Source organism: Nicotiana attenuata, unplaced genomic scaffold, assembly GCF_001879085.1.
Source record: "Nicotiana attenuata strain UT unplaced genomic scaffold, NIATTr2, whole genome shotgun sequence".
NCBI lineage: Eukaryota > Viridiplantae > Streptophyta > Magnoliopsida > Solanales > Solanaceae > Nicotiana > Nicotiana attenuata.
The window spans coordinates 261373-276972 of NW_017671098.1; the positions used below are offsets into that span (position 1 = coordinate 261373).

General features: G+C 33.7%; 1 protein-coding gene across 1 annotated transcript; it reads left to right on the forward strand.

Moving 5' to 3' along the window:
• The first annotated feature begins 4774 nt into the window (after positions 1-4774).
• LOC109205909 (cellulose synthase-like protein H1) lies at positions 4775-11486 on the forward strand. The gene is given in 10 exon segments (XM_019368667.1): positions 4775-5088; positions 5172-5496; positions 6294-6422; positions 7896-8012; positions 8114-8326; positions 9183-9294; positions 9457-9650; positions 10146-10496; positions 10939-11087; positions 11089-11486. Coding segments are annotated over 10 exon segments (2151 nt in total). The 5' UTR covers positions 4775-4822; the 3' UTR covers positions 11384-11486.
• Positions 11487-15600: the final 4114 nt, after the last annotated feature.

Sequence of the window (15600 nt, forward strand, 5' to 3'; positions counted from 1 at the left end):
GGGAGATGCAGAACATGTCGACTAACCTTTACTTTCCCTTATCACTCTACAAGATGCGCATGAAACAAGATCAAGAAACAAACAAATTCTTCACTTTTTGTACTTCCAATAGAGTGACTACAGTGGGGACAAGATCTAGAAGCTCAATTCGTATTTTTACTTTTTTTTTTTTTTTGCAGGAAGGGTAAAGGCATGTATATATTACCTTCCCCAAATTTTACTTATCTGATTATACTAACTTTGTTGTTGTTATTGTTTTTGTCAAAATTGGGGTTATAGAAATTACTCAATTACTATGCTTGACAATTATGATAAGATTTTCTCGTTTTATTAGGTATACAGGACAATCATTTTCTGATTTCTACAGCCTTTCAAAATAGAGTTTAACTTTTGTGTATTGACAAAGTAAAAGTTTTTAATTTACACTATCAACTAAAATTGACTTCCAATGATAAGAAGTTTACAGGTTCTGAACTTATTATTAAACTCATATTTCATTTTAGTTACTAGATTCATAATTAAGTATTTGTACATTTTTAATGGATCTTCTAATATATATAATGCATACTCCGAACTCATAATGTTGGAGCCTTCTTGAACGAATATATTTCTATGGAAAAATATAACATATTATAGAAGGTTTTGCTAAGAATTTTCATGTTACCCTATGATTACTCAATGATTCTTTTCTTGCATTATTATTAGGTGTCAAGAAAAATTAATTCTAGCTTCAAAAGACCTTATGTTAAGAAAGCAACGAAGAAAACAAAGACGCTAAGTTGTTGCGCTAACTTGCTAGCGCTACTGCATTACGACTTTTTAGCTTCCTACATTCCCTCCGCCTTACACGGACTTAAAAAGCACCTAAGGCGGATTAGTGATTTACTTTTAAGAGATTTTATTCAATATAGATTTTAGACAGCTAACAGCTAAGCCACTAATAATACAACTAATTAAATAAAGTCGATCACTACTGAAAGAACTCACAAAAGTTGTTTCAGGTTTTATAAATCTTTTGCATCAATAGTCTGAATAATTCAATAGATAGGACCCCTTCCCCACACCCCCGCACCTTCAACAACATATAATTATTCATTATACAAGATCGTTAATATAAAAAATAGAGTAATTAAATAACTTGTTATAAAATGTTTATATGTTGCTTAAATCCTTCCAAATAATACCTTAACTGATACTCCTAGTAACTTGTAGCGTTAAATATACATCATGCATGACAACATGAGAAACGTACAGCCGCCCGCTTTTTGGCTGCAGAAAAAAAAAAGGAAAAGGAAAAAAAAAAAGTTGTATGGCCAGAAATCTCTCACCGGATTAATATTATTATCCTAAAATATTAGGTCCCTCTTTGCTCTTTGCTCTCATTTTGCACTTTTATGCTCCTTGTCTTGCAAAAATAACACAAACATTGTGAGGCTATCCTTCCTTGAAATAGATGGCTATCTCTTTTTTCCCTTTGTTTGGCATCATATAAGTTTGGTTTAAGCGAGCAAAGTTCTAGAAGAAGTTTATAAATTCTAATATTGTGAAAAAATTAAAGCTGAAAAAACCTAGACCATAAACCGTAGTTAGAATCAATCTTTGATGTATTTTTTTTTTTTTTGACATAATTATCAGGAAAGAGAGAAATCCAACTGAGCACGTAGACTATAGTTAGATTCAAATTTGTGATATTGTGGTTCAAATAATGACTATTTGGTTGCCAAACTGACGTGTATGGATGCATGAAAATTTCCTTAATTAGTAGTGTATACATTAATGATGGTTGTCCGTAACGTGGTGAACACATGTAAGACTTGAGCGTTGTTTAAAATGAATCATCTATCGAAGATTACGATATACTTGCAAAACTAACACTTTTTAAATCAATGTGTGCAATGATATTGGTATACGATAGATAATCAAAAATTATCTTTGGATAAAAATTTAGTACCGCCTCATTCCTTGTTTGGTTATTAAATCCTAGGATAAGTTACGGTATAATTAAAAATAGTACCGAAATAACTTACATTTTTGAAATTGTGGAATAGTAATCCCAGAATAAACATATCGCGGGATAAAGCAGTAAAATTAACAATCTCAGGATTAATACAACGTACCAAACATTCAATAATTAATAATAATAGCTACGAAACTAATCCTAGTATAATTTATATTCAAGCCAAACGACCCCTAAAGTGCTGAAATGTTTCAGTGGCTAGTGAATTTCTTATTTATCCAAATATCTCTGATGGAAACAAGAGAAAACTGTCATCGAAATGGACCTTGAATTATCCTATATCACTAAAAACAAATCGTTACTGCAATCTCTGCAAGTGCTATTTTTAATCGGTAAAAATCATTAGTTTTTTTTTTTGGAAAAATTACGCGGCACATCAAATATTTACACTGTTTTTACCATTTTATACTTTCAGCAAATTTATCGTTTGTAGCTATATTTGAATTTTACAACAAATCTATAAAATAAGAGATTAATTATTTTTAACTGAAATAAGAGGACCACAAGCTCTCATATTGTTGCTCTCATAGCTTAGTTGGTTAGCACGCCTGCTTAGCTAGTAAAGGTCTTGAGTTAGAATCTCATATTGCGCGATTGGATACGATTGACATAGGCTTATTCGTTGCGCTTTTTAAATACAAATTAGTAACAATTGAATAGTAGCGCAAATTATAGTTATTAGGCTCTAAACTATAGTGATTTATGAAAATTCTTTTTTTTTTTCTTCTTTTCTTATAATCATTTGCTATGTAGAACCCACTCACCTAAGAAGGCCCATTAAAGAGGAACCGCTTCCTATAGGATATTATTAGGGATTTTTTCCTAACTATACCATATATGAAACCTTATTATCAAATATGTGCATAGTATGTATATTACGCGCCCAGTCCACAGTTTATCTATAATTTATATACCATCCGTTATTTAGGCAGAATCTGCCATTTTTAGCGCGCGAAAAATCAGCCACAGAATCTGGGATTGATTTATTCCACATTAAATTCAAAATTTGAAACGGAAACGAGATCTCGAAGCTGCGTAATTTTGAAACGGAAAGGAGATTTCTGTTCTTCATCTTCATCTTCATCTGTTCTTCCATATATTTTCCACCATTGTTAGCCATTTAAAAGCTTGAAAGCTTTGAATTCAAATTTGGTTTTTCAAAAATCATTATTTGTTTGGATTGGGTGTTGTTGAAAATAATCGGGAATATGGTTTGGAGTTTATATCTCAATTTTGAGGGGTTTTGGTGAAGATTAGACTTGGTTTTGACTGAATTTCAGATTGAAACTCGAAGAAGAAGAAGACATATTTCCAGAAATTGTAGATAAATTGTAGAATTGTAGATAAATTGTAGATTGGGAAGACTAAAACTTCTACAAATCTTCTATAATTTTGCCGAAATAATGCCAATAATGCTACAATTGAAATGGGGATTGGGATATTAAAATTCAATGTATCCAATTTGTAGATATCTTGTAGATAAATTGTAGATTATTTGTATTCTGATTGTAGATGCATTGTTTTCTGTTTTTACAAATCCAAAACGACTAAAGCTTCTACAAAATCTTTTGCAAAAAACAGTCTACAATTTATCTACAATTTTTCTAATTTTTCTACAATTTATCTACAAAAGAAGGTATGTTTTGTTTATGAAAATTAACTATAGATCTGAGTGCAGTTCTTGGAAGTAGAAGACAAAACTATAGAATGCATAGACCTGTGATGAAGTCATTCTCATTCAAAGGTATAACTTACCATCATTATAAAAAACAAAATACACAAAAAATTCGAATACAAATATTTGAATCTCAGCGAAAGCAAGCAAAAATAGGTAATTTGTTTCATTTGCTGTGATTTGCATTAGCCGGACACGACAAATAGGAAGAAGAAGCAAAGAAAGAAATTCATAACTTTTTTAAGTTACGGCTGAAGGGTCAGAAAATAACCGCACCCTTAATTATAGCGCCTAATATAAATGCACCCTTAATTATATCCCTAGTTTGAATTATGGTATATAAATGGTAATTTGGTATACTGAAATGTAATTAACACAAATCTTAAACATTGAGGGTAATAAGGTTTCATATATGGTATAGGAAGGTAAAAATCTCATATTATTTCAATATCAGCACGAACTCGATACATCTAGTTACAAAGAGATCTATCCATTTTATCACACTCTTTTATCGTTGAATTTTGCACCAACCGAGAAAAAGATCATTAGTTTCGAAGTTTCATGAAAAGTTATATATAACAATACTATAAATAGGGGGGAAATCAGAAATAGCCAAATTTACAATCGGTAATAGCAACAATTTTAAAGTTAATCGAAATTTAGTAACTTTTTCATGTAAAGATATAATTGAACAAAAACACCCTTAAAAATCCAAATTTTCAGCATAATATGCTAGAGTTCGAATTTTTTACATATGATATTCCAGTATAATATGCTGGAATTTCATAATGTGCTGGAGTTCCAACATAGTATGCGAGAAAGTTTAAATGGAAGAGATCCATAACCCAGCATATATATTATGTTGGCATTGTCCATGCTGGAGTTCCAACATAATATATATGCTGGAAGTTTATATGCAGGAGCTCCATAATCTAGCATACTGTGCTGGAACTTTTCGTGTTTTAGCAAAAGTGACTATTTTTAATGACTTTACAAATGATGACTATTTTTCAATTATCAGTCCGAAAATTGGCTGGGTCGTGCTATTTTCACCTATAAATATGTAGGTTGACAAGCATAAAGGAAAACCCCATTTCCAATAAGTAGTGTTTGTATACTATTTCTCACCAATGGCGCCCCAAACACCATCTCTTCCTCTTTACGAAGTTAAGTATCGAAAAAACGTTATTTCAAGAGGAATAGAACTCTTCATTCTTTTCTTATTGTTCTCGCTCTTAGCCTATAGACTCCTCTCTCTTAAAAACCATGGTTTAAATTTGCCATTCTTCTTAGCTCTTATATGTGAATCATGGTTCGCTTTCCTTTGGATTCTCATCGTCAGCACCAAATGGAATCAAGTCGAACCAAAAACATATCCTCTACGCCTTTTGAAAAGGTACCATTATCTAACTTTTTGACGCTTTTTCTGATTTTTTTTTAAGGATTTAACTTATATACATCGACAATATAAATCTGCAGGACGTCAGAGTTTCCTGCAGTGGACATGTTGATTACAACTGCAGATCCCGTCCTAGAGCCGCCTCTTATAACAGTAAACACAATGTTATCATTATTAGCAGTGGATTATCCAGCTAATAAGCTAGCTTGTTATGTCTCTGATGATGGTGCATCACCTATTACCTATTATTCACTTGTTGAAGCAGCTAAATTTGCTAAGCTTTGGGTTCCTTTTTGTAAGAAGTATAATATTGCACTTAGAGCCCCTTTTCGATATTTTAATGCCAACTTATCGCCACCCCAAGATAGTTCACAAGGGTTCTTGGAAGATTGGAAAAGGATGAAGGTATGTTAATTAATTATTTATTTTATACTATATTTTGTTACATGCTTTAACCTAACTTTCATTTCTATGAGTATTTCTTTTCAAGGAACTTTTGGTTATAAAGAAGATTTATATTTTGGCTTAGTACTTTAATATTTGCATCTTTTAATTTTTTCCAATTTTATATTTTTTAGTATACATCTTGTAGTGTGTTTTTCTGGTTTGGAAATTGCAGGAAGTCTTAAGGTTTATAATAATAATACAAATTGTCTAACTGTTCTCTAAATTATTTTATTACTCCCTCCATTTCGATTTAAGTGATATTTTTGTTAGCGTTCATTTCAAAAAGAATGAATCATTTTAAATTTAAAAATAATTTAATTTAAACTTCTCATTTTATCTGATGAGTAGCGTTTTCAGTCATAACATATGTTAAACTATAAGTATTAAATTCTTAAAGTCACACAAATATTATGTCATATTTAAGAACATAATTTACCAAAAATCGTTATTTATTTCGTACACTTCGTGATTATTATAAATTAACGGAGTAAATTAAATAAATTATTCGGAGGTATTTCAGAAATAGTTTTATAATTTCCAATTTTTGCTCGTCAATTAAAGATGCATTGATATTTACGTATAGAAGGTACTTCCTAAAATTAATTGTCTAGATATATATAAAAGAAGAATTGCCAATACTGGTGCAATAATTGTGCTAAAAGTAGTACGTTGCTGCAAATATAAAAGAAGAATTGCTAGTACTGGTCTAATAATTGTGTTATAAGTAGTAAATACTTTTTGTCTGGAAATGGCAGGATGAATATAAACAGCTGTGTGAAAAGATTGAAGATGCAAGTACACAAGAACCAGAGGCATGTGATTTTGCAGGAGATTTTGGTGTTTTCTCAAAAATTGAACGCAAAAACCATCCCACCATTATAAAGGTTTTTCATTTATTTATTTATTTATTTATGTTTCTTGTTCTTTTCTTTCTTTGGGAAAGTTTTCATTTCCTCTTTCTAATTCAAAAATATCACAAGAAGACAAAGAAAATATTGCAATAATTCAATATACTCGCAGATAAATTTTCTATTTAGCTTTACGTTTATTCTTTTGTTTTCACTTAATATTCGATATCCGCATTAGGACATTAACTACTCTGGCTTCGCGCCGCATAAGACCTATTAAAATAGAAGTGCTCCCTACCAGTATTTTTTATATTCATAGGGCTCGAAACCAAGATTTCATATAAAAGACCAAAGATCTTATTTATCCCATCACAATCATTACTTAATTCTATATGTATTTCATCATATTCAACTAAAGTACACTATCTCCCTCTGCTTTGTCATTTTCGGTCAACTTCGATTAGAACAACTCATTGTTGCATACGCATCCTCACTATGAATTGCGTATCTCCTTATTCGTCTTAATGACATTTTCCTTTTGTTTTCCCGCAGGGGCGGATCTAGGGTGTAAGATACGGGTTCCCGGGAACCCAGTAACTTTTGCGTAGACCCTGTATTTTTGTTAAAAAAAATATTAAATATCTATAAATATCTATTTGTGAACCCGGTTATTATCGTATATTAATTTGAAATTGCGACAGGAACCCATAAACTTAAAATCCTGGATCCGCCTCTGTTTTCCCGTACGTAAAATTTATTTATTTATTTGTATTCCTTATTCTCAAATTAAAACTAGACATCTAATATAAAGATTTATATAAGCGATATCAATTTATGAGAATTTATTTTGGTTATGTTAATATGTTTAGTTTAGGTTCAATATTTTTTAAGAGTCTTTTAGCCACTAGAAATTTTTATGCTAGTATGAAATATAGAGAACTTTTTGTACTTTTTCAATCTTATTATTTTTTTTAGATATTGACTTGAAATGAATTTAAATAGTGAACAAGATCAGTGACAAGAGTTAATCCCTACTTGTTTAGTATTGGAACGTATTAGCAGTTGTTATTGATTACACCTCAAAAAAATCTAGTCCGAATGACATGAACAATTATAATTATGAGGATGTATAAGTTCTCTGCACTAATAAAGAGTAATATTTTTATACCATTAGATTAAGATACTTCCAATAATATATGTAGGTAACAAAAATATTCAAAATTGAAAAATATTGTAGCAATTATAGTATTTTATTTCTGAGTAATATGAGTGTACATGATCTCTATGATTTTCTGATTTTTCTTTTTGAAGAATAAATTTAAGGATCTTCGAGCTTGATTTTAAACCTATATAGTTGGCAGGAACAAAATTTAAACGCTTCAATATGTACATTGTTTATAACAAACACAATTTAACTAGGCAAAAAATAAAGTAAATAACTTATGATATTATATTATATTAATATTCAGTGTATAGTAATTATTTCAAGTTGTGATGTATGAAATTAAGGTAATATTGGAAAACAAGGAGGGTATTGCTGATGGCTTGCCTCACCTTGTGTACATCTCAAGAGAGAAGCGTCCAAAGCATCCCCATCACTTCAAAGCAGGCGCCATGAATGTTCTGGTTTATATCATACCAATTTTTCGGTTACTTTATTAATTAATTTTACTTTTTTCGATTTATTTATTTTGTGTATTTGACGTGTTTGTATTGGTGACAAACAGACTAGAGTCTCTGGATTGATGACAAATGCTCCATTTATGCTGAATGTGGATTGTGATATGTATGCAAATAACCCACAAGTTGTTCAACATGCTATGTGTTATTTTCTTGGTGCTAAGGATGAAAAAGATTGTGGTTTTGTTCAATTTCCACAATACTTCTACGATGGATTGAAAGATGATCCTTATGGTAACCAATTGAAACTCTTACACGAGGTAAATAATTCTCATTTTATAGCATATGTATTCAAATGGAAAAAGAAAGCATAAATCATTTATAATACTACATTATAAGACTCAACTTTCATTAAAAACATAGAGAGAAGCCTTGGAGCAAATATAAAGTTATCTTCGGGTGATTTACAGATCACGGGTTCGAGTTATGGCATCAGCTAGTAATACTTATATTATAGCCCGTTTGGCCAAGCTGCAAAAATCAGCTTATTTTGAGAAGTGCTTTTTTTCAAAAGTACTTTTCTCAAAAGTACTTTTGGTGAGAAGCAGTTTGTGTTTGGCTAATTAGTTTGAAAAGCACTTCTGAGCAGCAATTGGTGTTTGGCCAAGCTTTAAAAAACTGCTTCTAAGTGTATTTTTCTCAAAAGTGCTTCTCAAAAAAGTGCTTTTGGAGAGAAGCATTACTTTTTTCTGCTTCTCCAAAACTGCTTCTGCTTCTCCTCAAAAGCACTTTTTTTCCTTCCAAAAGCTTGGCCAAACACCTCAGTTTTTGGCCAAACAGGCTATTAGAGTAAGCTGCCTACATCACATCACATCACATCCCCTTAGGGTTCAGCCTTTTCGCAAACCCTGTATAAACGTAAACTGCTTCGTGCACCGAACTGCCTTTTTTTATTCTGAGACTCATCTTTCACAGAAAAAAAAAAAAAAAAACATGAATCATTTATACTAAATTCTAAGACTCAACTTTCATGGGTCATTATATGTTTTCTTCATTCATTTTCTTTAAATATATATGCTGTAATACTACATTTTATGACTGAACTTTCATGGGTCATTAATTAAATGTTTTTTTATTCATTTTTTTTTTAATTTACATTTGTCTTCTGCTTGGTAGTATTTGGGAAGAGGAATTGCTGGCATTCAAGGGCCATTTTATCAAGGAACAGGATGTTTCCACAGACGAAAAATTATATATGGCTTGTCGCCAAATGAAAAAATAAATACTGGTATGCAAACTAATTAATTAAGTCGTTGTGTTTTTCCTTTTTTTTTTTTTGGGCACCCCTTTCGTTTATATGACGTCTTAACAACATTTTGCTAGTAAAAAATAAATTTCAAAAAGTTTATTTTACAGTTGCTTAACTTAAAACTTGTTTCATGATAATTAGAAGAATTGAGGGATGAGTATCTACAGAAAACTTATGGAAAATCACAGAAGTTATTAGCATCAGTTGCTCAGACTTTATCAGCAGGATCAAATATTATTGAGCAACTTAATTCTGATTCTCTTTCGAGTACCATTGAGGAAGCACAACAAATTGGAAGTTGTGGATATGAATTTGGTACTGCCTGGGGTCAAAAGGTAAGTAGAAATGATTCGTTTTAACTGATTATAATAAGTGAAATTAGTAATTTGACAAAGATAATTATATACGTTAACAGTTCAATGGATTTTTACATCATCAATGTAGCTTAATATATTGTATTATTCAAGTTAAATATCAATACTACTAAATAGAGTTGCCTACAATTTACTTTTTAAATGACCTAATTGAGTAAATTTCTTACATCGTCGGTGCATAGAACTTATACCCACTTGTATAATAAGATAAACAACTTGCTATTACATGTCAAATAATTATATTGATAATATAAAAAAAAGTTTACTTTGTGTATCAGCAGACTTGATTATTTTAGAGAAATTTTCATAAAGCACTATAATTTAGAGTCTAATTACTATATTTAACTATAGTTTGTATAATTACCATACTGTTCAATTATCATATATGTTTGTTGTGCCGCGTAATTTCTCCATTATTTTACTGTACAATTTCTCATTTGGGTCTAAATGTCTCAGTTGGGCTGGCTATATGGATCTGCAACAGAGGATGTCCTCACTGGGCTTTTTATCCAAGGGAAAGGCTGGAGATCCGCCTACTGTACACCCGACCCGCCTGCTTTTCTTGGATGTGCACCTTCGGGTGGGCCGGCTATAATGATCCAACAGAAGAGATGGGCTACTGGGCTTTTTGAAATTATTTTCTTCAGTCAAAGCCCAATTATCGGAACTCTTTTTGGAAAGCTTCAATTGAGACAATGCATGGCTTATTTGTATATCCAACTATGGGCCTTGAGATCCATTTTTGAAGTTTGTTATGCTATTCTGCCTGCCTATTGCCTGATCACCAATTCCAGCTTTTTACCCAAGGTGAGTATTGGGCCTAGCCTATTACACATATCTTTGAAAAATTTACGGGCTAGCCATTTTTTGACCATCTTTTCAAAAATAGCCATTATTTAAAAATCGTTGAAAAATAACATTTTTTAATGCGAAAATATCATGACTGTGTCATGGATTTCGAACTTAAATGAGTGAAAAATCAAGACATTAAAAATGTCAACATGGCAATGTTCTAGACATGGAGTTTGTCGCAACTTATGGATTTACATGCAATTATATATTTATTATTTCAAAATCTTGAGTTGAGGGTCTATTGGAAACAACCTCTCTGCCTCACACAAGTTAGGGGTAAGGTCCACGTACACCCCATTCTCCCAGATCTCACTTGTGGGATCACACTGGGTATGTTGTTGTTATTTTTGTTTTCTCAAAGGTTACTCTCTATCAACTTCATTTGCTACATATGCAGGCAAATGAACCAAGTATGGTTATACCAGCATCAATCTTTATCGTCTACAATCTATATGGTTTATCAGAGTATGTTAGAGCAAATGAGCCAATAAAAGCATGGTTNAAAAAAAGACCTAAGGTAATGATGGAGATGACACAAATAAATTCTAAATATTGGAAGGTTCACATTTGATGATTCACCAATTTTTGTGCCTGGCACTACAATTCTCTTATTGAACCTTAGTTCCTTGTTCATTGGGATTTTAGATTTCAAACAAGGGAGAGATTTTGAATGGGGATTAGGAGAGGTTATATGCATTATGTGGGTACTTTTCATATTTTGGCCATTTTTGAAAGGGTTATTTGCTAAAGGAAAGTATGGGATTCCAGCAACAACTATTCTCAAGTCAGGTGCATTGGCATTGTTGTTAGTTCATCTTTTCAAGTTTACCAATAAGTTGTAAATTTTAGTTCTTACATTTTGAATGCTCAATTTCAATAGTATATATGAGATTAATTATGTACTCCCTCCGTCCAAAGTTATATAATATAGTTTCCTTTTTAGTCCGTTCCAAAAAGAATAACATCTTTCTATATTTGAAATTAATTTTAAACTTTTTATTTTATCCTTAATGAGATGATTTACAATCACACAGATATCTATGACTTGTTTTAGACCACTGATCTAAAAAAAGTCTTTCATTTTTAAATTTTATGTCTGATCAAACTGCGTCACATAAGACGAATAAAGGAAGTAACTTGTTGCTCTTGCAGATGGTTGAACAAAACAAAGTCCGAAAAGACAAGACTAAATAGCAGTCAATAGGAAACAAGGGAGGATTAAGATTTTAATCAATAAATACAAAATGTCACTATATTTACTAATACTTTTTGATGGTTAGAGTAAACTTAGTATAAACACATTTATTCCTAAATATTGTTAATTACACCCTATGACCAAATACTATATCAGCCCTTGGTCATAAATGAAAGACCTAAAATAAAAGTTATAACCTGAAAACCACCTAAAATGAATCTTTTCTTAAATACCTCTTTGAAAATAATGATGTAATGAATGTTTTCTTGTTTCAAGATTGTACGTGCAATGTATGAATTTGATAGTTAACAAAATTTTATCAATCCATCTCAGATTATATAGGGATTATATTTATGAGACGGCGGGTTAATAAAATTAGTAATAAGTTGTCCGAAGTGTGGAAGTATCCATTTAGTTCCCTTTTAAAAACATTCAACTGATTTTTCTTTAACTGTTCTTTTATTTTGAAATCAAAGATACAAACGAAAAACATTAGTGCATGTTACCCCCCCCCCCCCCCCCCTCAAATGGTCAAGTGTTGGATCATTCAAATACGTTAAATAATCCAAAAATATATACCTCTTAAACCCCTTCGTCCCATTTTGTACAACGGGTTTTAATTGAACACATAGCTCAAAATTCTAATTTAATTTAAGTATTGGAGTTTTATCTAATAAAATAAAGATGTGTGAATGGGGGAAAACCAAAAGTTTGAAGTTGTATATGGTTAAGTATGTTCATATTAAATGCTCGCATAATAAAGCGACACGTGGAGTCGAAGGCAGATGAAAAGCGAGGCAAATGGCAATCAGGTCCGTAGGCAACAATCCCTTTTGTTCCCAAAGGGAATGATACTCATAAAGGCAAAATAAATGCCTGTCAACCGGTTGCATTTAATGGAGAATATTCTATAGCATTAAGTATGTAGTCCGTTACAGAGAATATGACATTCATTGCCTACCGTTACACATTCTTCAATGGCCCCCATAATTGTCATTTAAGAGGTGTTTGATCCTATGACCTTGTTCCCTAGGAAAAATTATAAATAGTGAGCTCAACAACCATTGTATAAGGAAGGAATTTTCTGACAAGCTCATAATATACACTGTTCAGAGTTCAATAATATTTTACCTTCTTGCTCATTAATATCGTTACTATTGCCTCCGGAAACTCTATTCCCCAAACCAGAATTTCTGCTGTCTTATCTCGATTTCAATGCTAAGTCTTACATTCTTGTTTAATTTATTTGCCATTTTGGGATCATAGCGATTCACTTGTCTATAAACCATGTATAAATTCAACGGTACCATTTTACGGGTAAACAGTTTGGCATCCACCGAGGGGCTTAGACAGTTGTGTAATTGAGTTGATCCTTGCATCTATTACATAGGGAGATGAGGCCACGCCAGTCCATGGCAGGCAATATCCACGACATGTTCGAGAGGCAACTCCCGATGATGCTGAAGAAGAGCACGTCGCTGAAACAGTACGGATCCTGAGGGAGAAAAAAAAAGCCATTATGGGCCACTTCTCACGATAGGATCAGGTTATGACAAAGTTGAGGCAGGCGTTGTCGGGTGCTTTCAACAATGCAAATAGATGAGGTCGAATTCCTCCCGCAAACCAAACAACATAGAGAGTCGACAACAGCATCCGAGGGGCGAGTCGGTTTTGACGGGAACGGTAGCAGATCCGGTAAAAACGATAAGAATGATCCCTTTAAAACCAAACTCATGCGGTTTATGAGGAAAATAAATGCCCGAATGGATCAAATTCTGGGCGCACCACCAGTGTTGAAAGGTCTGGACTCAAAGAAATACACGCAGTTGCCGTTCAAACCAAGCGTGTCACCAGAATTGATCCCGAAGCGGTTCAAAATGCCTAATATGCCGAAGTATGATGGGACTTCGGATCCTCAGGAGCACATCACCACCTATACAACGGCGGTGAAGGGAAACGATTTAGCTCCGCACGGGATTGAGTCAGCCTTACGGAAGAAATTCGGGGAGACCTTTACGAAGGGGGCCCTGACATAGTATTCGCTCTTGCCCGAGCACTCAATAGATTACTTCGAGATGCTCGCGAATTCTTTTATCAAGGCCCATGTCGCGGCTAGAAAGGTACAGTCTCGAAAGGCTGGCATATTAAGGATTGCATAAGGAGAGTCCGAATTGATAGCGGGGTTCGTGACCAGATTCTAGAAAGAAAGGATGCTGCTACCAGTCGTACCAGAGGAATGAGCGGCTGAAATATTTACTAAAGGACTGAATCCGAGAAGTTTTTATGCTTCCCAAAAATTAAAAGAAAGTCTGCTCGAGTTTCAGGCAACAACATGGGCGGATGTTCATAACTGGTACGAGTCAAAGATAAAAATTGAGGATGATCAGCTCAGTTTCCCGGCATCAACCAAGGGTCGGGACCAGGAGAAGAATAAGGAAAAATCAAAGGATGATTTCGACACGATCGACGGTCTTCAAGAGGTCGATTTTTTCCCTATAAGGGCCGAGGGATGCGGCATAGGTTTCTGGTCGGTGGATATATTCACTATTGATAAGATAGCTGATCGCGGCTGGAATAACAGATCATTGCAGGACAAGGAGATATCGGGTTCCCGAGATTCCTCCTACCCCATGCTATCCTAATACAACTTCAATGTCAGTGTAGTGGAACTAGTGTCGGCTATGAGGAATATTAAGGAGGCACGGTTCCCGAAGACAATAAGATCTAATCACAGTAAGAGGGATCCTAATTTGTGGTGCGAATACCATAGGACAACGGCCATCGGATAGGGGACTGCCGGCATTTGTGCGAGGAGGTGGCGACATTGCTAAAGAATGGCCATCTCAGAGAATTCTTAAGCGACCGAGCTAAAATCAACTACGGCCGCAATCGTGATAACGCGGAACCCTCGAAAGCATGAGAAGACCCTCCTTGTATGACGATCAACATGATTTCCGGGAGGAACGAGATTAATGGTGTGATATTTTTGGCGTCAAAAAAGACAAAGGTATCAGTAACCCGCAGTAAGAGACTCCTGAACTCGCTGAGGACGACATTATTTTCACGGAGGAAGACGCAGATGGACTACTGCTGCCGCACAATGATGCCTTGGCAATCTCTCATAATTTGTTAGATTTACAATTAAACGTGTTTTGGTGGATCCGGGAAGTTCGGCCAATATTATCTAGTGGAGAGTGTTTGAGCAAGCCAAGCTGACCGAAAGTATCATTCTGGCAACAAAACTCCTCGCTGGGTTCAATTTGGCAAGCGTGACTACCCGAGGGGAGATTCTGCTTCCTACAAATGCTAAGCGGATAATGAAGACGACCCTTTTTGAAGTAGTAGATGGCGATATGGGTTATAATATAATTCTGTGGAGACCGTGGTTGCACGAGATGAAGTTTGTGCCTTCAATATACCATCAATTACTGAAATTCTCAACTCCCGAGGGAATTAAACAAATAAGAGGCGACCAACCGATAGCAAGGGAGATGAACATAATCTTAGTTTCCAGTAGCAATGGTAAGGAGCATGCAGCATAGCAATTACAAGAACTGACTCTTTCTCCCGAATGAGCGAAGTCAACTAGGGGGAAGAGTCGTCGAAATACTATCAGGCATAAGATATTTCCAAGTACTAGAAGAAACAGATGCAACTGTAACACACAGTAAATTCGGATTAGGTGTGAACATGTTAAATGAATATTAGTATGGCATTTTAGACATATGAAGTCCTATTGGGATGATTATGGTTGAAAATAGTTATTTTGGAATCAAGACGGAGAGTGAGGTGCATAAGATTCGACAAGTATTGACTAAGTTTATGGAATGTCTGTCTTCTAGCCTAATTTCATGAAATCATGTT